The 23,809-nt window shown below is 38.4% G+C and overlaps 1 protein-coding gene across 1 annotated transcript; it reads right to left on the bottom strand.

Moving 5' to 3' along the window:
• Nucleotides 1–1,312: 1,312 nt before the first annotated feature.
• LOC104115291 (uncharacterized) lies at nucleotides 1,313–11,786 on the bottom strand. The gene is made up of 4 exons (XM_009625883.4): nucleotides 11,772–11,786; nucleotides 3,726–4,007; nucleotides 3,028–3,168; nucleotides 1,313–1,770 (listed from the first exon to the last, which is right to left on the bottom strand). The coding sequence occupies exons 2-4, from the start codon at nucleotides 3,978–3,980 to the stop codon at nucleotides 1,627–1,629; spliced, it is 540 nt and encodes a 179-aa protein (XP_009624178.1). The 5' UTR covers nucleotides 3,981–4,007; nucleotides 11,772–11,786; the 3' UTR covers nucleotides 1,313–1,626.
• Nucleotides 11,787–23,809: the final 12,023 nt, after the last annotated feature.

The following is a 23,809-nucleotide window of genomic DNA, read 5'->3' as shown; positions in this document are numbered from 1 at the left end:
GAGTTGACTCTTCCAACAACATCATGGACAAAAACTGTTCGCTTGCTCATAACAAAACATGAATACATGAATGTCAAATACGAATGTTTATACAAACACATTTACCACTTAATAAGGACAAGGAATGTCCTTTTCATTTCAAGGTTAGAAATACTCCGATTTGTTGGGTGCAAAGACCGAGTAATTGTAACTCAGTAAGCATTTCTCGGACTTACTCTTTCAGCTTGCATAACTGGTAGAGATAGGCGGATCCACTATTTTGGGGTGCACTATTAAGAACACATGGATTTAGAATATATAAATTTTACGGTTTCTTACTATTGGGTACCCATTGCACTTTTAGAATTATAATTTCATTTTTTTAGAAAAGTAATTTTCTTACATTTATATCTATTTTTCATGTTGAAAATATTGAGATTAATTGAATCCAATTCAGAGGCGGATCCATAATTTAAATTTTATGGGTTCAATTTTAAGATTTTTAACATTGAACCCATTATATTTTTAAAGTTATGGGTTCATATCTACTATTTTTGTAATTTTAATGAATTTTTACATACAAATTTTTACTCCGCGTCGAAAGTTATGGGTTCAGTTGAACCTGTAGCCACTAAGCTACATCCACCTCTGGAATCCATTGACTATATACTACATCATACACTGCTACTACTTTTAATATACACATATTATTTAATCATATAAGATTTTACAGCGATAAAAGAAGAATAGGAATTTCAATATGTGAAAATTTTGAAAGAATAAACCAAACAAAAAAAGAAATAAAAAGAAAAAGTACTTAATTAATACGCAAAAAATAACACTGACACGCCCATCTCCCGTGGGCGTTATTTCTAGAAAAAAGAAGAAAAAAACAACAAGATTGCCTCACCTAGAGAGGTACATTTAGTAACCATCACATCATATAATACTTTAAGCATATGTGCGCACACATATATTTAAATATTTTTGAAAAATTATAACATTACTATACATGATGGCGGGAAGCATGGGTTCACGTGCCCCATGGACCCCCCTAGATACTTAGAATAACTGGTATATGGTTTGTATATATTATGTTATCTGTAATCTAATCTGCTGAAGTAAGTATAAGATTGACTTCATCTGATAACATATGGGGAATTGACCTTGATTCTATGGTATGCCGAGAACCAATAAAAATATTTTTCTCAAGTCATCCATTTCAATTAACTGATTTTTATCTGCTGGTGGCGGTAAACATTCATCAGTTTTGTGACAGGTTAAAAGATAATGGTTTTCCTGTTATTTGTATCTGTTGTGTAGGTTTTGCATATAGCTATGAAGAAGTTGTATTATGCCTCAATCACAAACTTTTTGTCTTTGAATACACCCATTATCAGCGTAGTTATAGCAAATCAATGGCTACTCGGCACCAAATGAAAATCTTGTAACCATCTCGACTAACAAGCAACTATTTACATCGCACTTGTTCCTCACAGGCATAATGCTGCTGAATACACGTTAACGCAGCAACAAAAATACTACTATGTACTACCATTTACTGATCTAAGAAGAAAACATATGGACCAGGTAGTAGAAACTGAACCGCATCTTCATAGAGGCATCTTGGTCCAGAAAAATACTTCATCACATTTTACTAGCATGTTTACCAAATAGTGAATGCCGCCCCTCAGCAATGAGCTCCCCAGTAGCTTTATTTTTCACAAGTACACTTGTTCCAGAATAACCTCCTTTCTGACCTAAGACTCGACCAATGATCTCCAATTCATCCTGCAAATATCCCACCCAAAGAAACACATAACAAAGTCCCAAATCCATTAGTAGAGGTAGAATGCACATTAAGAAAGACTAAAAGCAGAAATGAATTTCCAAATGAAAGATGGTAGTGATCAAAGTTACCACATTGAGTTGGTTCAAAGCGTATCGGAAGTCTAGTAGCTTAATTTATGGTGTTAGCTTATCACAAAGGACTGGAAAAAATCAGCTCAAACTGGGTGGATAAGCAGCAATAAGTGAAGTGCCTCAGTACCTACTAAAACATATGCAGCAAAACAAGGCATATAAGCAAATAAAATTCATATACGGGCAATGGCGAAAAGCATTAGCTAGGGAAGGGTCACATAAAATTGATCTATTACTCGATTCAGGCATTATTTAGAAGCAACAACTTGAATAACTTGGAGCCTAAGTCATGAGCCATTGCCCACCAGTTAAGTCTAAGTGTAGTGGAAAGGGGGTGGTTCCATTCCCTATATTCCCTTGCAGAAACTGTCCTCAAACCACCACGCATCTCACATCCATTCTTTCATGTGCCTATAGTGCAGTCAAATTCTTACCATCACTTCTACTAACTCAGCTATTCCAAATAACCAACCAAACAATGCCTCCATTCCCTCTATTTATCCAAATTCAGACTTGTTTTTACTTAACTACCCAAACAAAACTTAAAGTGTCTAAGTTTTATGGCACCAACTTAGGATGCAGATTAAAAGATGTGACCGTTTCCTTGGAATCTATACCTGTACCTGATTGCTAAAAAGTTGATTGTGTTGTGAAATGGATCAGATTCTTCCCATGCTTAATTAGAGCTCTCAAGTTTAAATGTTGAGAATGTGAAACTCCGGGTATGAAGTGTTTTTTCCTTTAGAGAACATCAAACATGTCAAATCACTTTAGGGTTTGAATACCGAATACAAAAAAAAAACAAGCAACAAGACCCAGCTCAAGAACTATTAGATGAATTGTGAACGTTCAAAGAGTCGTTGGTTGTTTAAATGAAGTATTATTATCTATATTTGCGCTAGTTCCTGAAGTTGAAAGAGAGGACCCTGATCAGCTAGTTTATTAGCAGCCATAATAAGCATATAGCTGACGGATTTTTGTTATTCAGCACTGTATTCGCATGACTTGCGCATGATGAATGCAGAACCAGTCTATCTTCCTCTTTAGCATTTCATTTCTTTCTTGACAAAATTCATAAACCAATAACGAAATCCTAGAAGGATAGGAAGAATGAGGAGGGCTTACATCGGCCTTCGCACTTGAAAGAAGTGAAATTGACATGTCTACAGATACATTCCTTGGGAGACCCTCCACAAAGACTACAGCACCACCAACTTCGTCAACTAGATTCGCGATGGCGCCTGATGCTAGTTTCCCTTCTCTATCCTACAAATTTACATAGAAAACAAACTTCAATTTCCAAGCAACAATGCAGTTAAAAAAGAAGGAAAAAGTCAATTTAATTTCAAAACCCTTCATCTACATACAGTTGCATCACAAACAGATAATGAAACACGTACTCGGTCACAATTTATATGATGCTTTTTTTTCTTCTTCGGGATAAGGATGTTGTGTGAACCAGCTTGCACTCAATCTATATGATACTCTTACCATTTTTGTATGTGCTAAAATGTTTGTCACCATTATATTTATAAACAATTATCACAAAAGTCAAGAAGTCGAATTCATTAAACTATTCAAATTCTAAACTTTTATGTAGTGCTTCCTTATCAACTAACTTTTCAATAATTCCTTTAATCTTCAAACCAACTATAACTTGAATACTTTCTTCAACCATTTCTTTCCATAATATACATTTCTATAAAATTATCACAATATTCAAGAACTCTGATTTATTATACTAATTAAAATTTAAACTTTGAAAATGAGAAGCACATAACAGAGACAGAGGAAACAAAAGGGTAAATTGGGGAATGTCTTACAGTGAGGCGAGGAGGAACTTTGAAGGTGCAAAAAACTTGACCCGGTTCAACTCGGTCAACTCGGATGCGTCTGAGCGCATAATACTCATAGAAGCTATAGTCTGTGCTGAGCCGGTGAGGATGAAATGCAAGAGACGAAACCCGGTCCGATTCTCCCTGGATTTGTTCAAGATAAGCTTTTGCTTTATCCATTTGCTTCGTCTTCTCGGTCTGGTCGTAGAATCTTGGCGTTTTCCTCAATTTTATAAGACTCATTGTTCTTGAGTTTTTGGTTAATTATGTCTGCAACGAATTGATAACGTGATAAGAAGATTATCGAAGAAGAGTGTAAAGATTAGTACCAGCTGCTTTGAAGATGGTACTAGTCGTTAAGTTAGTTAATAGAACTAAGCATTCTAGTGAATACTCTTTAGTCCCTTAGTAGTTATATTTATTACGTAGAATAGTCCCTGATGTTTTGTCCAGTAGCGGGTGCATAAGACCCTTTGTAATTATCTTAATTGGACTATAAATAAAATTTATCTTAGCTAACCCTAGCTTCTTGTTATTCTCTTCTTAGATGTAGCTCAATTCTCTCTCAGATTCCAATTATCGTAACAGTGGTATCAGAGCAAACTCTTGGCTCTGTGGAATTCATGGCCGCCAAGATGTCTGAGGTGATTAATGTCCTGCACAAAATATCGGCTAATATAACCCATTTCAGTCACATGCAGGAGCAAGTTGAGGCGAGGCAGGGACACGCCATCCGAGCTCAGGAATTAGCTCTGCGAGAGCTTCAAGATGTTGTTCATGGAGGTAAAAGGTCTGAAAGGGATAAAGATCTAACTCCTAGTGGTAGTGAGCTATACTCTCCGACGGGTACCTCACTTGTAATTGGGAATTTGATGATTCCATCTCCTCCTCCCTTAAATGTTCACAGTTCCGCAAATACTCGACAACGTCAACCATCTCCCAATGTTTTCCCTTTCAGGTACTGTTCCATTGAAAACTACTGTTTCACTGCAAAGTTCTGTACCAGCCACAACTCTTAATTCCAGTTTGCAAACAACTAGTGATAATTTTGTCAACTCCCAAATCCAATATTGTCAATCCCCCATCCCTAACTACCCAAATGTGACCAACACCAGTAACATGAGCTTCCAAAATACAATTGTGCCGAGCAGTCATCCCCAAAGTAGTTTTCAATATAATATGAATCCACCACTAAATTACACCAACCCTGCTTCATTGTACACATCCCAAACACAACACCATTACACCCCACACTCCCAGCATATGAGCTTCCAAAACGTTCCACAGGAAAGAGCACCATTGTGTCAACCTCAACCCTTTCATATCCAACCTGACCAAGGTAGGTATTATCCACCCAATCAGCCTCAAAACCCAAAAATATCTTTAGGAATGCAGGTTCCCTACAACCCTTATGCTCATAGTACTCAGTATCCATTTGCCTACAATGTCCAACCCACTCATATGCCCTCTTCTTTATACCATCAAACTCCATATATGGCCACTACTTTCCCTTATCAAAACATACCTCTAATCACTTACCACCATAACAACCATAATGTACCTTTACCCAATATTTCTTTTACCAAATATACCAAGTTAGAGTTCCAAAAATTTAATGGTGAGGATCTAAGAACCTGGTTATACAAGGTGGCACAGTTCTTTGCAGAAGAGGATATTTCTATCCAACAGAATATGAAATTGGTGTCTTTACACTTTGAAGGGGATGCCTTGCAGTGACATCTAGGTTACATGAGGAGCAGGGGACAAATGCCTCTACCAAGCTGGGAGGATTACCTATGGGATTTATCTGATAGCTTTGGAGCTGAGTACTCTGATGCAATGACAGAGATCATGAGTGTTAAACACACAGGTTTTGTGAAAGAGTACCAAAGGGCCTTCAATAGTGTTATGACTAGGCTCAACTTGTTAGTGGAGCATGCCATTAGTATTTTTCTGAACAATCTTAAACCTGAATTGAGCAATACAGTAAAGGTTGGAAACCCATGTACCCTACCGTAATCCTACTATCTAGTAAGACTGCAAGAATATAATTTTACATCACAAAGCTAAGCTATTAGAGGTACCTCTTCAGGAGCTCCTCTGAATAGAACAACAGTGGGTTACAATCAAAATAACGTGCAGACGAACAACATAGGTACTATCAAAAGGCCCATTACTACCAAAATGGATACTACCAGGAAAAGAAGATTAACCCCAATAGAAATGGATGACAAAAGGGCCAGGGGCCTATGTATTTTCTGTGATGAGAAGTTCTTCCCTGGCCACAAATGTCAGGCAAAAAGGCAGTTATTTTCACTAGAACTGGACATAGTTGAAGAGCACAAAGAGGAAGAGGAGGAGATAATGGAAGAACTAGGTGAAGTAGAGGAGGAAGAAGAGTCAGCAGAGGCTATGGAAAATTGTGCTATCTATTTACAAGCACTCAATCGTACTATGGGATTCAAAACCTTGAGACTCAGGGGTTTCACAGAACAAAAACCTCTTGAAGTATTCATTAATTGTGGGACAACTCATAATTTCATTGATGAAGAGGCTACTATAAGATTGGGTTGTGAAATTACCAAGATAAAATCTCAGTTAGTGCAAGTAGTTGATGGAAGGGAGGTACCAATTGACAAAATGTGCAAAAGATTCAAGTGGTTGATGTAAGGGGCAGTGTTTCAGGATGATTTCCTAAAATTCCCTATTGGCAAGAGTGATATAGTTCTGGGAATACAATGGTTGTGCTCTTTAGAGGATATTAAATTTAATTTTAGGAGGCTGCAGATGGAGTTTGATATCAAGGGAAATTACTCACCTTACAGGGCATTCAGCCAAAATTTTAAACTATTGAGGCCAAGACACTAAATAAACTGTTAGTAAGAACTTTACAAATCTTTATGGTTTAGGTGAAGAGTGCAGAATCTGAATCCTTAGAACTAATGGAGCAACAAGAAGATGAACCTACACTAGTTAAAGGATTACTAGAATAATTTAAGGGAATCTTTGGTGAGACAAAAACACTACCTCCTTCAAGGGGTGTGTTTGATCATCATATCCTTGTAATGGAAGGCAACTCTCCTGTTAATTCTAGACCCTACAGATACTCACTTCTTCAAAAAGATGTCATTGAAAATATGGTCCAAGAGATGATAAACCAAGAAATTATTCAGTACAGTTCAAGCCCCTATGCTTCCCCAGTGATTCTGGTGGAGAAGAAGGATGGGTCATGGAGGCTATGTGTGGACTACATGGCTCTGAATAAAGTGACAGTAAAAGACAAGTTTCATATTCCTGTCATTGAGGAGTTATTGGATGAGTTGGGTGGTTCTCAAATCTACTCAAAGATAGACTTGAGAGCAGGATATCACCAGATCAGAATGGCATCTTCTGATATTCAAAACACTGCTTTTAAAATACATTCAAGACACTATAAATGCTTGGTCATGCCCTTTGGCTTAACCAATGCACCCTCTAGTTTCCAAAGTCTGATGAACCATGTCTTTCAAGAACATCTCAGAAGGTTCATCTTGGTATTTTTTGATGATATATTAGTATATGCTCTAAGGTTGAAAATATCATAAAAAAACTTTAAAAAGAAGAGTCCCTTAATTACATAATTCTAAAAAGAAAATCGCAAGAGCTTAGAAGACCATTTGCATCATCTCAGAATCACCTTTGAGTTACTGGCCCAAGATCAGCTGTTGGCAAAATAAAGTAAATGTGTGTTTGCTGCCACCAAGGTAGAGTACTTAGGTCACTATATTTCAGCAGAAGGGGTAGCAACAGATCCCAAAAAAGCAGTTGTTGTGCAAAACTGGCCTGAACCTACATCTGTCAAGCAATTGAGAGATTTTTTGGGGCAACCTGGGTATTATAGAAGGTTTATAAGGACCTATGGAGTGATTAGCAAGCCACTCACTGAATTTCTCAAAAAGGACAACTTTAATTGGACAGAAAAAGCAACTAAAGCTTTTAGCAAACTCAAGGAGGTTCTCACTTCAGCTCCTGTGTTGGCACTTCCTAATTTCTCCTTACTTTTTGTAGTGGAGACAGATGTTTATAATGTGGGGATTGGGGCAGTGTTGATGCAGAAGGGTCAACCCATTGCCTTTCTCAGTAAAGGACTCTCTAGTCAACAACAGTCATTGTCCGTGTACGACAAAGCACTACTAGCTTTAGTAATGGCTGTGAATAAGTGGTCACAATACCTGACAAGAAGAACCTTTGTGGTAAAAATAGACTAGAAGGCTCTCAAATTCTTGTTAGAGCAGAAACTACACACTAGAATTCAGCTAAAATGTATCACTAAATTGATGCAATATGACTTTACCATTGAGTATAAGAAGGGAAGGGAGAACAAAGCTGCAGATGCCTTGTCTAGAATGCCTATGACAGAATTGTCTGTCATGACTCTATCAACTATGAAAATTGAGCTCTTGAACTTAATTGTTCAAAGTTGGAATCAGGATTCAGAGTTGGCAGAACTAATAAAAAGATTGAAGGAAGGAGATATAGAGGCCAATGGGTATACCTGGATACACGATCAATTAAGAAAAAAAGGCAAATTGGTAGTGGGGGCTGATCCATAACTCAGGAGGAATATTATACAACTCTGGCATGACACTACAGGTGGTCACTCAGGCATTGATCATACTTATAGGAAGTTGGTTGCTTTGTTTCATTGGAATGGATTGAGGGAGGATGTCCAAACTATGTCAAGGCTTGTGATGTGTACCAGAGGCACAAGTAGAAAAGGTGTAGTCCAATTTTGGTGGGGAATATGCTTGTGCTAACATGGTGTAGAGGGTAGATTTTGAAGGGAAAAGTGGGGTTTTTTGTGACTTAAAGCGGTCATTTCTCAAAAGTTTAATTTGTTCCTTGATTGAAATTGTCTCCTTTTGTTGTTGTTGAAAGAACTAGAAAAGTGAAGTTCCTGACGGACAAATCTCATATTGTAAATTTGCCAATCTTAGCTCCAAGGCTTTTGGGTTACTAGCTGATGGTGGTTTGGGTTTTGGTGTGGTTTCACTATCTTCCCAGCTTGGAGTGAATTTTTCTGGTAATTTTGGCCATTCTTGGGGTTTGTAACTGATAATAATTCATATTTACCTAGACGACTTAATGAGCCAATTGAAGGGTCTTTATTTTTATATTTGGTTCGAAATTGCTTTTCAGTAGTTTTCCCCTTTTTCTTTGATTTTGGTTTGGTCTTGTTGAGACCAAATCTTTTCCAATGATGCAAGTGGTGTTCATCATATTCTCCAATTGGATCTTCCAAACAGTCTTGGCAGTCGCAACTGAGATCCCAAGGGCAGTGTCCCGTAAAGGGGCATTTGAACCACCAAACTCTTCTACCGTCTTTGTCAAAATATTTACACCAGTCATGTTCTTCCATGATAGTTTATATATTCCAGAAGGGTTCCCTTTCAGGGTCAGGGTCTGTGTCTTTGGGTTAGATCATTTGGCAAGAAAAGCTGATTTTATTGGGTTTTTTTGAGATGAGAATGGTCAAAGGTTATGGAAACAGTTTTGTCATTTCTTTTGGTAAAAGTTGGCTCACCAGATTGCAGAGATTCTTCTGGTTCTCTTAGATTTTCATAATTTGTGATCCAGGAATCAGGAAGAATTTTAACTAGTTCATATCTGAAAATTTATCTGGGTATTTGGGTGCACATGGTGTTTCCTTTGGTAGCATCAATATTCAAGAGTAAAGCATTTTCTCCTCCGGGAAGGCAAAGATCCATGGCATGATTTTGGACGTGATGAAGAGTGGCTTAGATAGAATCTTTGGCTTGTGGGGCACCTTGGATTTGGACTTGGATTTTGAGTGCTTCGGTTAAGTATGGGTCATAAAGGGATATGTTAAAATTTGGAAAGATAGTTATGAAGACAGTTCATGCATTCAAGGTAACTTCTATAGTACCCAAATTTGCATGTTGGTACTCTAAGTATCTTATATCTAGAAGAGAAAGTTGAGCAACAACATGTTGACCTTTTATTCCATGATAAGTTAGAGCAATTCGGATAGCACCAAAATGGATATGGGTAAAACCATGATCTCTCCATTGTCTGGGAAAATCATCTGAAATTTGGAGGGTAATAAATTGTTCCTCTCGAGTGGCAAGAATAGGATGTTGGTCAAGTTTTGAGGCAGCAACATATTCTTTGACTCCTTTTGGTTTCTGTTGGACTAAGGAACGGATTTGGGTCCATGGTGCAAATAATTTTTTGGCAAAGGCTGAGTAAGGGTTTATAAATGGTAGTTCAGTGGAAGATACCTTTTGTTCGTCGGGTAGGATATCTACTTCATAGAGGTAATCATATTTTTTTGACAAGGTTTTATATATAGTAGGAGACATATTCATTTTTGCAAGGGAAGAGGATGATAGAAATGACTCAGACATATTTAGTAAACCATTCCTCCCTCCGAAAGGATGGGCTGGCTCTCATACCACAGTATAGTGAACAGAGCAAGAGACTCCAAGAAAGCAAACCCTATCCAGGGTTGTTACAACCTCTCAAATTAACAGAATCAGCCTGGAGCATTATCAGTATGGATTTTATAGAAGGCCACCCAAAATCTAAGAACACGACAATGATATGGGTAGTGGTAGACAGACTAACTAAATATGCACACTTCATAGGATTGTCTCATTCCTACTCAATAAATTATGTGGTTAAATTATTCATGGAGCACATTCATAAGTTACATGGGATGCCTGAGGATATATTGAGTGACAGAGACCCCATATTTATAAGAAAGGCTCTTCTCAATGATGGGGTCACTCTCAGTACCTCCACTGCCTACCATCCCCAGACAGATGGGCAAACAGAGGTGGTCAATAGATTCCTAGAGACTTATCTCAGATGTTTCTACTTAGATTCTCAGAACAGTTGGTATTTATACCTAGCTACAGCTGAGTTGTGGTACAATACCACATTCCATACCTCCATCCAATCTATACTTTATGAAGCCTTGTATAGGCAACCTTCCCCTCTACATTTGCCATATGCTGCTGGTGATTCTGCTTTGGAGGAGGTGGACAGGAGTTTACTTACTAGGGAATTCAAACTTCAATAGTTGAAATACCATTTGCAGAGAGCACAACAAAGAATGGTTGATCGGACTAACAAGCACAGATCTGATAGGCAGTACCAGGAAGGGGACTGGGTTTATGTGAAGATACAACCTTATATGCAGGTTGTTATGTCTGGCTACCATTTTTCTAAACTTTCTGCTAGGTACTATGGCCCCTATCAAATTCTCCAGAAAGTGAGAGCTATTGCATATAAATTATTTCTGCCCTCTCAACTATTGTTTCATCCCATTTTCCATGTGTTCTCAGCTGAAGTTGTGCCATAGTTTACCTGAAGCAATTAACAATTCGCCAGTGGTGAAAATTTCAAGTCCATATTGCCCACAACCTCAGAAGATTCTGGAAAGGCGCATGGTACAGAAAGGAAATAAGGCAGTCACACAGGTGTTGGTGCAATGGGATAAACTTCAACCTGATCATGCTACTTAGGAGGACTACCAGGCCTTAAGAGTTCGTTTCCCTAACTTCCTTCCTTGAGGACAAGGGAGTTTTTAAGGGGGAAGGACTGATACGAAGATTATATAAGAAGAGTGTAAAGCGTAGTACCAGCTGCTTTGAAGATGGTACTTGTCATTAAGTTAGTTAATATAATTAAGCATTCTAGTGAATACTCTTTAGTCCCTTAGTAGTTACATTTATTACTGTTCAGTATTAATTGAATAGTCCTTGAGAGTTGTTAGGATATTTTCTCCGGTAGCGGGGTGCATAAGACCCTTTGTGATTATCTTAATTGGACTATGAATGAAATCTATCTTATCTAACCCTAACTTCCTCTTATTTTCTTCTTAGTTGTAGCTAAATTCTCTCTCAGATTCCAATTATCATAACATAACGAGTATCTTCCTATATAATAAAATGCATAAATGAATGTGAAATGCTGATTAAGAAGAGAAATTTGGGTAAAGAGGGATGACTATAGGGATTGGACGAAAACTTGTCTCTCGTGGGCTAGTGGGTTTAACGTGAAGTAAACGGGATGAACAAGTAAATATATACTCCATTATTTTGGCGAAACCATTTTTATTTGATATGTGAGAAAATAATTTCAAAAATATTAATAATGGTGACTTATTATACTTTTTATATAGTTTTTAAAAATATCAATTTTATTTCAAAGAGTTTAAGACTTTATGTGTGTATTCAGATAAAGATTAAGTGAATTATCATCCTACTTCAAATGTCGTCACATAAAACACATTGAACAAAGTATAAGGTAGATTATATATTTTTAAAATGCCTCTGTCACGACCCAAAATTCACTAAAGGTCGTGATGACGCCTAACACCGCTGTCAGGCAAGCCAACAGTGATTGATCAACTTAATTACTCATCTTATTATTTTAAAATCATAATTTTCATTAATTAAATAATATGAAATAGAGTTTACAGAGCAAAACGATAATATTTACGTGAACTACAATGATGAACGACTAGTAGGAACCCCCAAAACCCGGTGTCACAAGTGCATGAGCATCAACTAGGAAATATAATAAAATACAACATATGTCTGGAATACGAATTAGACAGGAGAATATAAATAACTCTGATGGAGACTCTGCATGTTACAGATCATAACATCGAATACAACTCACGGTAAAGTCCCCGCAATAGCCGCGCCTTTGCGCCAAAAGACCACCAGACATACATGTACCTGCACAATAAGTGCAACATGAGTACGCAAATCAATGCATACCCAGTAAGTATCTAGCCTAACCCAGGAGAAGTAGTGACGAGGGGTCGACATCAACACTTACTAGTGGTCCAATAAATCATGTACAGTAAGAAGTAAACAGATGTGAGACAGAGTAAATAAATGAAATAAACAAGTATAAATATGTGGTACAATCCTCCTTTCAACAATAAACTCAAGCTCTCAATTAGCAGTTACCTCCTCAACCAGAGCACGCGCGTGCGCACACACACACACACACACACACACACACACACACACACACACACATATATATATATATATATATATATATAATAGACCTCACCAGATAGGTCGTCATAATCCAAATTAGGAAAACTCGCAGATACACTGGTTTCTTATCAAATATTATGCACGATTCCATATGACTATTTTATAGAAATTTTGAGGTGTACGGACCAATCCCATCATACTGTGTGCACTACTGAGGGTCGAACGACACGAACCATAAATGCATCTATTATACTGTCGAGGCGAACAACCCACTCCCACGAGAGTGTGGTACATAATCCTACCGAGGCGAACGACAAGATCCCATTAGAATAAGAAGCTTTAACGGGCCCTTGACCCCACTCACGAATAAACGTGTGAGATATAAATTTAAAGAAAAACCTTTCGAGGAAAATGCATAGCACGAGAGAAATTCGTAAGTGGAGTACAATTATTCCACGGCTAATCACAAAACCCGTTAAATCTCTACAATAGCAAGTCTATCACTCTATGCAAGTCTAGTCTCAAGTCATAACGTAAAATAAAGAAATTTAATATGCAAGGGACAACTCAAATAGTACAGTTATAGCATGGCGGGAACCTAAGTCTACCCGGACATAACATGAATCTAGCTATGCACGGACTCTCGTCACCTCGTGCGTACGTAGCCCCGAAACAAGTAGCATATATCAAATACATTACCTAGGGGTAGTTTCCCTCTCACAAAGTTAGATAAGAGACTTACCTCACTCTGAAGTTCCATAGCCGGCTCCAACACCACTCTAACACCTCAAACTGATGTCTGTCTCGCCAAAACTAGTCAAACAATGTGCAAATCCATAAATATATATACTCCATTACCCATAATTAATCAATTTATAATAATTCCCAACTCCGCTCGAAAAGTCGATAAAGTCAACCCTCAGACCCACGTGTCCGGATTCCGATTTTGTTTGAAGACAATCATTATCTATAACACCACGAACTCAAATACATAATTTATTTCTAATTCCATGTCCAATTTCGTGGTTAAAAATTTAAAAATACCAAATTCTAGGTTTTCTACCAAAATCCCAAAATTTTACTAATTTTTATGTTTAAATCCTTATAGAATCTATGTATTTAACTTACAATAGATGGGTATAGCTTACCATGCTATAGGTGATGAAAATCTCCCCTTGAAACTCTCCAAAAATTACCCAAACCAAGAGTGAAATGAGCAAAACCCCAATTTTTAAACAATTTGCCATGTCGATTTTCCGCACCTGCCGAACTCCTTGTGCTTCTGCGGCTCCGCTTCTGCGGAAGCTACCTCGCAGTTGCAGCTTCCCCCAAGGTGCCAGCCTTTTTTTCTACTTCTGCGGACATTCAATCGCAGGTGTGCATCCGCTTCTGCAGAATTCATCTGCATCTGCGGACTCCCTAGCTCGAGCACCACTCTGCACATGCGGCTCCGTCGGTGTGCTATAGCACCCGCACCTGCGATCATCCAGCCCCAGACCACTTCCGCTTCTGCGCTTCTCCTCTCGTATGTGCGAGTCCGCATGTGTGGTAAATTCCTCGCACCTGCAAATCCAACCAACCTCACTCCCTATCGCTTCTGCGACCCTTTGGCCGCTTCTGCGACCCCTTTGCCGCTTCTGCGGTCTCGTACCGGTGGCCATAACCTCGCTGCTGTGATCGCACTAGAAGCCTTAAGCTTCAGCAGTTCCTCCAAGTCCAAACTCCATCTGTTCCAATCCGATTCGCACCCGAGGCCTCCGGGACCCCTTTCAAACATACCAACACATCCCAAAATACGATATGGACTTAATCGAAGCCTCGAATCACGTCAAACAACATCAAAATTACAAATCAACGGCCAAAAACCTTTCTTTCAACTTTCCAACCTTCAAACTTCGCCGAAAGCGTCCGAATTACACTTAAACATCCCGGAATGACGTCAAAATTTACGTGCAAGTCACAAATCATGATACGAACATATTCCAAGGTTCGAAACTCCAAACAGACATCGATAACATCAAAATCCACTTCAAATCAAACTTATGAAATTCAAGAACTTCTAAAATGCCAACTTCCCATAATAGGCGCTGAAATACTCTCGGACCACCCGATACTGAACCCGAACACACGCCCAAGCCCGAAATTATCATACAAACCTATTGGAACCTTCAAATCCCGATTCCGAGGTTATTTACTCAAAAGTCAAAACTTAGTCAATTCTTCCAACTTAAAGTTTTCGAATTTAGAATTTTCTTTCCAAATCAACTTCGAACTTCCCGAAATTCAAATTCGACCACACATACAAATTATAGGATATGAAGTGAAGCTAACCAAGGACTCAAACAGTCGAACGACGCACTAGAACTCGAAAGGACTGGTCGGGTAGTTACAACATCAAACATATCACTCTAAAAAATGACATTTGTTTAAACTATTCTTTTTCAAGCAATATTTTTACATAGTTTTTAAATATATATTTTTTCAAATAATAAAAAATTTAATGCTTGAACCCATGCAGAAAATTAGATGCATTAGAATTATGTACTCTTAATTTTACTATTATTTGAAAATTAGGTGATTATATAAATTGTGTATTTCTTTTCACCTCTATTTTTTCCGGGTTGACGTATTTTTTAAATACTAGCATTAGATCTTATCATTCGCATAAACAAGACCTCTGAAATGATGTTGCTTAAAGACCGTATTATTATTGGGATCAAAATAACAAAGCGTTATGTGGAAGGTAACAAAGCAAACCTTGGTGATGATAAATCAGATGACAAAGAAAGTTAATTGGTCAATTGACTAACATAAATTCTCCCTTAAACATGACTCTCTTAAGGACTATATTATGGATTATATTATGCTATCTTTGTGTGAAGAAGGAATCCTCTTTAAAGAGGTCCACAACCTTCTAAGAAAGAAATATGTCAAATATGGAAGAGTTTATATTTTTCTTTTAAGAGAAGCAAAATTATTTATGGTAAAGATTTTACCCTCCTCTCAAGTAACATGTAAATCCAAATATAAAAAGCAAATTAGAGCAAACCTTTTCATTAGCCTGAATTTTTCTGATAAAGCTTGATTCGCCTTTTTCACATAATTTTCATCACTATTGTTTGTCATGATTAAAAGTAAGTATTGATTGAAATTTTGGTTTTATGCGTCAAAAGTGAGCACATGTCAAAAATATTATGGTCCTGCATTAAAAGTGAGTAGGATTAAAACTGAAGCACTGCGTAAAAAATAAGCAGGATTAAAAGTGGAGCTCATGTATTAAAAGTAACGAATGGGTAAAAGTTAGAGACACTACATTAAAAGTATATTGAAAATATGGTCGAAACATTTCTTAGCATGTAGTATTTCTGACATATTTTTTAAACATATCGTCAAATTGGCCATAGCTTGAGCGAAACTCGGCTTGAACCTGTCTTCAACCTCGATTCAACCATTGGCTATGATATCACTTATTGGGATCGTAATAATAAGGCATCATGCGAAAGCTAACAAAGCAAACTGTCACGACCCAAAATCCCACCATAGGCGTCGTAATGGCACTTAGTCTCTAAGACTAGGTAAGCCGATTAAAATTACATTTTGAGCCATTTTTTAAACATATAATTTAATACAAGTGTCGAAACCAAAAGCGAAAATAATAATAACAACCTCCCAAGACTGGTAATATTGAGTTACGAACTCTTATTGAGTACATGCAGTGATCCCAAAGATCGAATATAGAATACTGTTTGAATAAGAGTGGACAGTACAATAAAAATGGAAAGACTCCAAGGACTGCGACGACCAAGTAGCCCTACCTTGAATCCTTGCGATCACACTCTAATCTCTGTCCGAATTCGATATCTCCAATACCTGGCTCTGTATAAAAATGTGCAAAAGTGTAGTATGAGTCCACCATAGTTGGTACCCAGTAAGTATCAAGACTAACCTCGGTGGAGTAGTGACGAGGTACAGTCAAGACACTCACTAGTCAAATAACCTGTGCAATATAGCAGTATACAATAGTACTGAAAAATAACTAGCAGTGATAGCAACAAAAATCAACCAGTGATATAAACAACAAGGCAATAAGAACACCATAATTATTATTCAAACGAATAAGGAACATGTCACGACCCAAACCGCAGGGTCGCGACGGGCACCTGGTACCTTATACAATCGAGTACCAACGTAACATATCTTTTTTATCATACCGTCATGGGTAAGTGGGACAGAAGGGTCGTCATGAGATAACAGGAATAAAACATAAGGGAATACTAGACATAGGATGAACCAACGTGATATAGAAATGTATACATGAGACATACGGGCCTATAAGGCAGACATAATCATTTGTATACTCAAAACATAGGCCGATAAGGCCATACAAGTATCCATATACATGACATTTGTCTACAAGACTCTAAGAGTACATAAATGTCATAAAGGTCGGGATAGGGCCCCGCCATACCAATCAATATATATTCAAATCATACTGACCAAATAGGCAACTCCGGAGCAAGTGGAGTGCACAAACACCTTCCTCTGAGCTGATAGCCTACTAGGAGAACTATGAACCTATGTGTTAGAACCTGCGGGCATGAAATGCAGCATCCCCAAGAAAAAGGAATGTCAGTACAAATAAAGTACCGAGTATGTAAGGCATGGAAGTAGTATATAAAAGATATGAAAGAAGCATGGATTAAAGAACTTGTAACAACCCGGTCGATCATTTTTATCACTACAACCCTATTCCCCTATTTACTACTCCGTTTGTGCTTTATAGCTATTGTATGACTTATCAGGTTAGTTAGTTCGGGTCCGGAGAGAATTCAGAGTGAAATGAGACACTTAGTCTCTTAAATGGAAAGCTTAAGTTGAAAAAGTCGACCGGATGTTGATCTATGTGTAAGCAACCTCGGATTCGAATTATGACAATTTCAGTAGCTTTGTATGGTGATTTTGGGCTTAGGAGCGTGTCCAGAAAAGTATTTGGAGGTCCGTAGTGGAATTAGACTTGAAATGGTGAAAGTCAGATTTTTGAGAAGTTTGACCGGGGGGGTTGACTTTTTGATATCGGGGTCAAAATCCGATTCTGAAAATTTTAATGGGTCCGTTATATCATTTATGACTTGTGTGCAAAATTTGAGGCCAATCGGACTTGATTTGATAAGTTCCGGCATCGTTTGTGGAAACTTAAAATTTCAAAGTTCATTAGGCTTGAATTGGGGGTATGATTCGTGGTTTTAGCATTGTTTGAGGTGATTTGAGGCTTCGACTAAGTCTGTATGATGTTTTAGGACTTGTTGATGTATTTGGTTGAGGTCTCGAGGGCCTTGGGTAAGTTTCGTATGGTTAACGGGTTGGTTTTTGGACTTGGAACTCTTCTGGAATTTTTCTGATGCACCATCTGGTTTCCTTCATCGCGTTCGCGAGTGGAGCCTCGCGTTCGTGAAGGAACTGAGAGGCTGGAAATATTTTCTCTTCGCATTCACGAAGAGAAGGATGCGTTCGCGAAGGGTGGAAAGGGTGTGCATCGCGAACGCGAGAGGTGTTACGCGTTTGAGAAGAAGAGAGGAAGCAGCTGAGGACCCCAGGCAATTGGTCTACGCGTTCGCGTAGGGGGTGTCGCGCTTGCATAGTGAGGGGGAAAAAAAGCACCGCATTCGTGATTGGTTGAATGCGTTCGCGTAGAAGGCATTGAGGCAGAGGCACTTTGTGTTGTGCGAGTGCGAGGGGGATGTCGCGTTCGCGAAGGAGGAATTTGGACGGGATCAATTTTGTGCTTCGCGAACGCGAGGCACTGACCGCGTTCGCGAAGAAGAAAAGCCTGGGCAGAAAGTTTAAGTTCTGAAAATGGGACTTCGTCCCATTTTCCATTTTTGACGGATTGGAGCTCGGGAAGAAGCGATTTTGGGGAGATTTTCAAGAAAAATAACGGGGTAAGTGTTCTTAACTCATTATTGGTCAAATTACCCGAATCCATGATTGTTTTTAACATTTAATGAGTGAATTAAGTTGGAAAGATTAGAAAACCCTCTTGGTTTAATTTGAAGATTTGAGGGTCGAGTTGATGTCGGAATTAAGTAAAATTAATATGGTTAGACTCGTGGTTAAATGGGCTTTCGGATTTTGTAACTTTTGTCGGGTTCCGAGACGTGGGCCCCACGAGTGATTTTTTGAGTTAAATTTTGGATTTTTATGTAACAATTATATTTTCATATGGAATTAATTCCTAAAGATTTTGTGGACTGAATCAAATTAATTGTGGCTAGATTCGAGCCGTTTCGGAAGTTGATACGCACATAATGGAATTTATGGAGCATTGTTTAGCTTGCTCGACATTGGATTCGGCTTGTTCGAGGTAAGTAACTCTTCTAATCTTGGAGTTGAGAGTATGAACCCTGAATATATGTATTATGTGAATTGTTGAGAGGTGACGCACATGCTAGCTGACGGGCGTGTGGGCGTGCACCATAGAAATTGTGACATAATTGTTTCCTTTGAGTTTTGTAGTCAAATAATCTTGGCATTTTCTATGCAGTTTTATGTGTTAAAGAAATTGAGCTGAGAATCATATTAAAAATTATGTTGAGGCTATGTGCCAATATTATTGGGACCCACAGAGATCATATTGCTGTGAATTATTTATTTTAAATTGAAAATTCATACTCAGTCACATTCATTTAATTACATATTATATTCTAGTCTATGTTGTTATTTATTGATACATCATATCATCATTTTCGGGCAATTTTTATGACATTGTGAGCCCATGAGAGAGAGACTGGAGAGATTGATGACTGAGTGAGGCCGAGGGCCTGATTGTGCGGATACATATATTGATACTATAGCACGTGAGTTGTCCGTGCAACACATGAGTTGTCCGTGCAGATTATAGCGCTTGGGCCGAAGGAGCCCCTCCGGAATCTTTACACACCCCTTAGTGAGCGCAGGTACCTACTGAGTGCGAGTGCCGAGTGATTTGGGAGGATTGAGTGACTGTGAGGACTGAGTGACTGGGAGGACTGATTGATTGGGGGGACTGAGTGAAATGATACTCTGAGGGTATGCATATGATTTTATCACTGAGTTGCATCGCATTGACATGCACATTTGACATACAGGTATAGAGATGTATTTTTCTCATGTTGTACGGTATCACATCATTCATGACTTCTCACACATATTGGCATATGGGCATAGTGATGCATTTTCCATTAGTTATCTGGAAAGAAAATAAAACATCTTATGATTGTTGAAAGGATTCTTGGGGAAAATTACTGTTTTTAAACTTACTTATATTTTTGGTAAACGATTTGCATTTTCACTGATACAGTGGAAAGACAGAACTATTTTCAGAAATCATGATGTAGCTGAGCATTTATTTTTCTGTGTTACTTCTTGTATTACTCGCTTCATGTTGTTATGAACTGTTGTTGATTATTGGAGCTGGACCCTGACCTTGGTACAAGCTCGTTACTACTTTCAACATAAGGTTGGGTTTGTTACTAATTGAGTACATGGGGTCGGTTGTACTCATACTACACTTCTGCACCTTGCGTGCAAATATCGACTGCTGACGTTGTTGTGATCGACAGGAGCCAGAATTTGAGGATGTACCTGCGTCCCGGTTGTAGCTGCCTCTTGATCATGGTTGCCTTAGATTCATAAAACTATGTTTATGTACTTTTCAAACAGATGTATTTATTTCGTACCAGTTTTGTAAACTCTATTCTTAGAAGCTCATGATTTGTACTACCAGTTCTTGGGAAAATGTATTGGTTTCATATATTTTCTTTTAATTTATTGCCTTAATAAATTCATTCGAATTGGATAGTTGATAATTGGCTTACCTAGTGGGTTGGGTTAGGTGTCATCACGGCTAGTCAGATTTTGGGTCGTGACAAGGTGGTATCAGAGCTCTAGGTTCATAGGTTCTACAAGTCATGAGCAAGTGTCTAGTAGAGTCTTGCGGATCGGTATGATGACGTCCATACTTATCTTCGAGAGGCTACATGGCATTTAGGATATATACTTCCCATCTTTATTTCCTTATCGTGCGAAATTAATTCAGCTTGAGACATAACTCTTTAAATTCCTTCCACGCATTCGTATGCTCACATGAGCGCTCGGTATCAACTGTGCATCGCCGGCTTGTGATTCTATGAACGAGGTTCGAGGTATGTATTCTGTGTTTTAGTGATGGGCCAGTCTGGAGGACTTAAGGCCATGGTTAGACCGCAGCTTAAGCTCGGTAGCTTCAGTTGTAACTTGTATAATTGGACTCATATGTCTGGTAATGTCCCTACGAGTGAGCTTTGTGGCTCGATGAGCGGTGGAATGACTATATGGTGAGTATGATGTGATCACGAGATGTGTTCAGATTATTTGAATGTGACGAGAAGGATTTCCTTGAAATGTAAAAGAAGGCCATTGGGTGCTTGATTTTCGTTTTGATGTTACGTACAGTCTCTAGTGTAAATGTTTTGAAGGATCTTTCACGTTGTTAAATTTTGGGACAAATTAAATTCTCATGTCTGGTTAATGATTTTGGACTCGGAAAGATTAAGTGATTTCATAGTGATTGTAACTGCGAAAAGGGTATAACAAGATACCAATTTAAGCTAGGTGTGTTCCTTATGATGTGAGTAGAGAGTTTCTTTTCTGCCAATGGGGCGTATGTGTTGGGATTTGAATTTGAATCTGATTGAGAAAGTTGACTTGAGTGATTAGAGAATGATTGCGAGTCTAGCGGACGATTGAGGTATTTTTCTGGTTGGCGTTGTATGAGCTTGAGAAGAATTTTCATTGTACTGACTACGGTATATGACAGTAATAGAGTATGGAAATTGTGAGTTATCGAGTGTTTTAATTTATGGCTTTGAGCCAAGTGGGAGAGTCTGCTATGGACAAATTAATTCTTGGGTATGTGTCAAATTTTTGTTTTGGTCTGAAGTATACTTGGGAATCAGTGATGATTTGCAGAGGTGGAGTTCGAGAATGACTCGACTAAGAAAATTTCTGGATACGGGTTATATTGCGCTTTATGAGTATATGAAAATCATAGGATGAGTGAGTGTTACAGTTGTGGCAATGTGCTTAAGAAGAATACATTTGCTTATGGGCCGTAGGGCATTGTGGTCCTATGCTAAGGTTTGTGGGGTGAGTTGTGGCTAAAGATCATGGTGTTTTAGCAAGGAGAAGTATCAATCTGAAGACAAATTCGGGAGAGACTCAGAGAAATATGACAGCTTGGTAGTAGGTTGGATCAGTATGGTAATGAATATGATCGGTTCTTTAAGTGCTTATGATGTGAGGGGTTTCTACAGGTGCTTTATGGCAATACTCTTGGGTTTGGCGACCTGTGTGGCTTGGTTGAGTTAGAAAGATTTAAATCTGATGGCTTGATTATGTGCAAATGGATTCCAAGGCATTCTCGAGGATTTCTACCACAGTTTGAGATGGGTATTTTCCTACCGGCCTGAGGAGTATGTTGAGTGTTGTGATTTTCTACCGGATGGGATCAAATGGAAGGCTTATGGCTGATTGGATATGTATTCTACTTGTGACTCAGAATGATTATGAGGTTCTCGTATTTTTCATATGATGGCATGATAGATGCGGTGTGTTGTGTGGGATTAAGGTTGGTGTGTGCAAGGTCACAATTTAGTTTTGAAAGGGAGGTCATGAATGATTTTCGATGTTTAGATGAATACTATAACTAATTGGTATTGCGTGAGTAGAGTGTATATTTCAGAAGGCGCACTATGTTTTGAATCATGGATATTTCATAGGTATTGCGACACTGTCCTGGTTGTTAGATTGCTGATATTCAAATTAGTGCTATGTGGCATGGAAGAATTATGGAAATATTCCGAGTGGGATGATCGTGCATGAAGGATGTGATATTCATTCGGGCGGTGGAGATTGGATCAGAAATGGTGATTCGTGTGTTATATGGATTTGGAGACTAGGAGTTTTCATGAGCAAATTATTTCATGGTTGTGGACTCTGAGGTCGTGGCCGAAGCTAGCCAGATGATAATATGTATTATGACTCAGTCATTGTGGATTTTCGGAGGGTTATTTATCTATTTGTGGGTGACTAGAGTTGATTTGGGAGTCCATTGGTAGGCCCAATTAGGAGGTGTATTCTACAACGAGTTGGATTGGTTGGCTCCATACTACTATTGTCGAAGAATATACCATTCAGTTGATGTTGAGCTTATTAATGTTATGAAATGATCTGTGAGTTACTTCTTTATGCTACGAGGAGTTGTGATTCATTGCTTATATGCACCCATGGTGCGGTTCTATTGGGGGCCTCATGGAGGAATTCGAGCAAGATGAGTATTTGGGTATTGCATGATCGATTGCGTATTGATTATGTTCTTTCAGGTTTTGTGTGGCATTTTGTCATTTGCCTCTCCGTCATTATTGATTTTTGAGCAGGGTGGCTTGAGTTAGATAATATGGACCAGCATTTGGATGGGGTCACGCATTGTAGTGGAGTTATGTTAAGGTATGAACCTTGTGCTAGAATCGTGTGATGGTTCTACGGTGTGTGATAGATTTTCAACATTTCTTTGTGGTGATACTTGTTAATCTTGCGGGACAATTCTCTCATTTGAGTCATTTTTTCATGACTGAGTACATTTGAATTTTAGCATATTGGTGCACGGATGGCACAGTTTGTGGCTCTGAGTTATATTGGTGTGGCATGTCTGTGGGATAGTTGTGTTTAATAATATAAGGTCATTGGACCCAGAATGGGTACTGTCATGTTTGATTACGGTATAATTGGGAAATGACATTGAAAGTCGGCTAAAAAGGGAATTATGGTCTGGTTGGGGCGAGAGAGCTCCATGACTTGTTGATCTGATAAGGGGTTACGAGATTCTGCGTGTTTCTTTTATTATCAACAGTGTACAAAGGTATTGAGATGAGGCTTTGTTCGATATGGGGTTTAATGCTAGTACTTGGTTGGTTTGGAGTAGTTACTGTGATCAGGAATGGTGCTACGAGCGGGTGAGTTGTGTAATATGCTGGG

The sequence above is a fragment of the Nicotiana tomentosiformis genome, chromosome 6 (assembly GCF_000390325.3).
Source record: "Nicotiana tomentosiformis chromosome 6, ASM39032v3, whole genome shotgun sequence".
Taxonomy (NCBI): Eukaryota; Viridiplantae; Streptophyta; class Magnoliopsida; order Solanales; family Solanaceae; genus Nicotiana; species Nicotiana tomentosiformis.
This window is presented reverse-complemented; position numbering and strand designations above follow the sequence as displayed.

What these genes read in the sequence shown, in the direction of transcription:
- LOC104115291 (XM_009625883.4), bottom strand. Translation starts at nt 3,980, where the DNA reads ATGAGTCTTATAAAATTGAGGAAAACGCCAAGATTCTACGACCAGACC. An exon ending in AAGTTCCTCCTCGCCTCACT is followed by an intron (nt 3,169 to 3,725) that starts GTAAGACATTCC and finishes GTAAATTTGTAG; the next exon opens with GATAGAGAAGGGAAACTAGC. An exon ending in TTTCAAGTGCGAAGGCCGAT is followed by an intron (nt 1,771 to 3,027) that starts GTAAGCCCTCCT and finishes GGATATTTGCAG; the next exon opens with GATGAATTGGAGATCATTGG.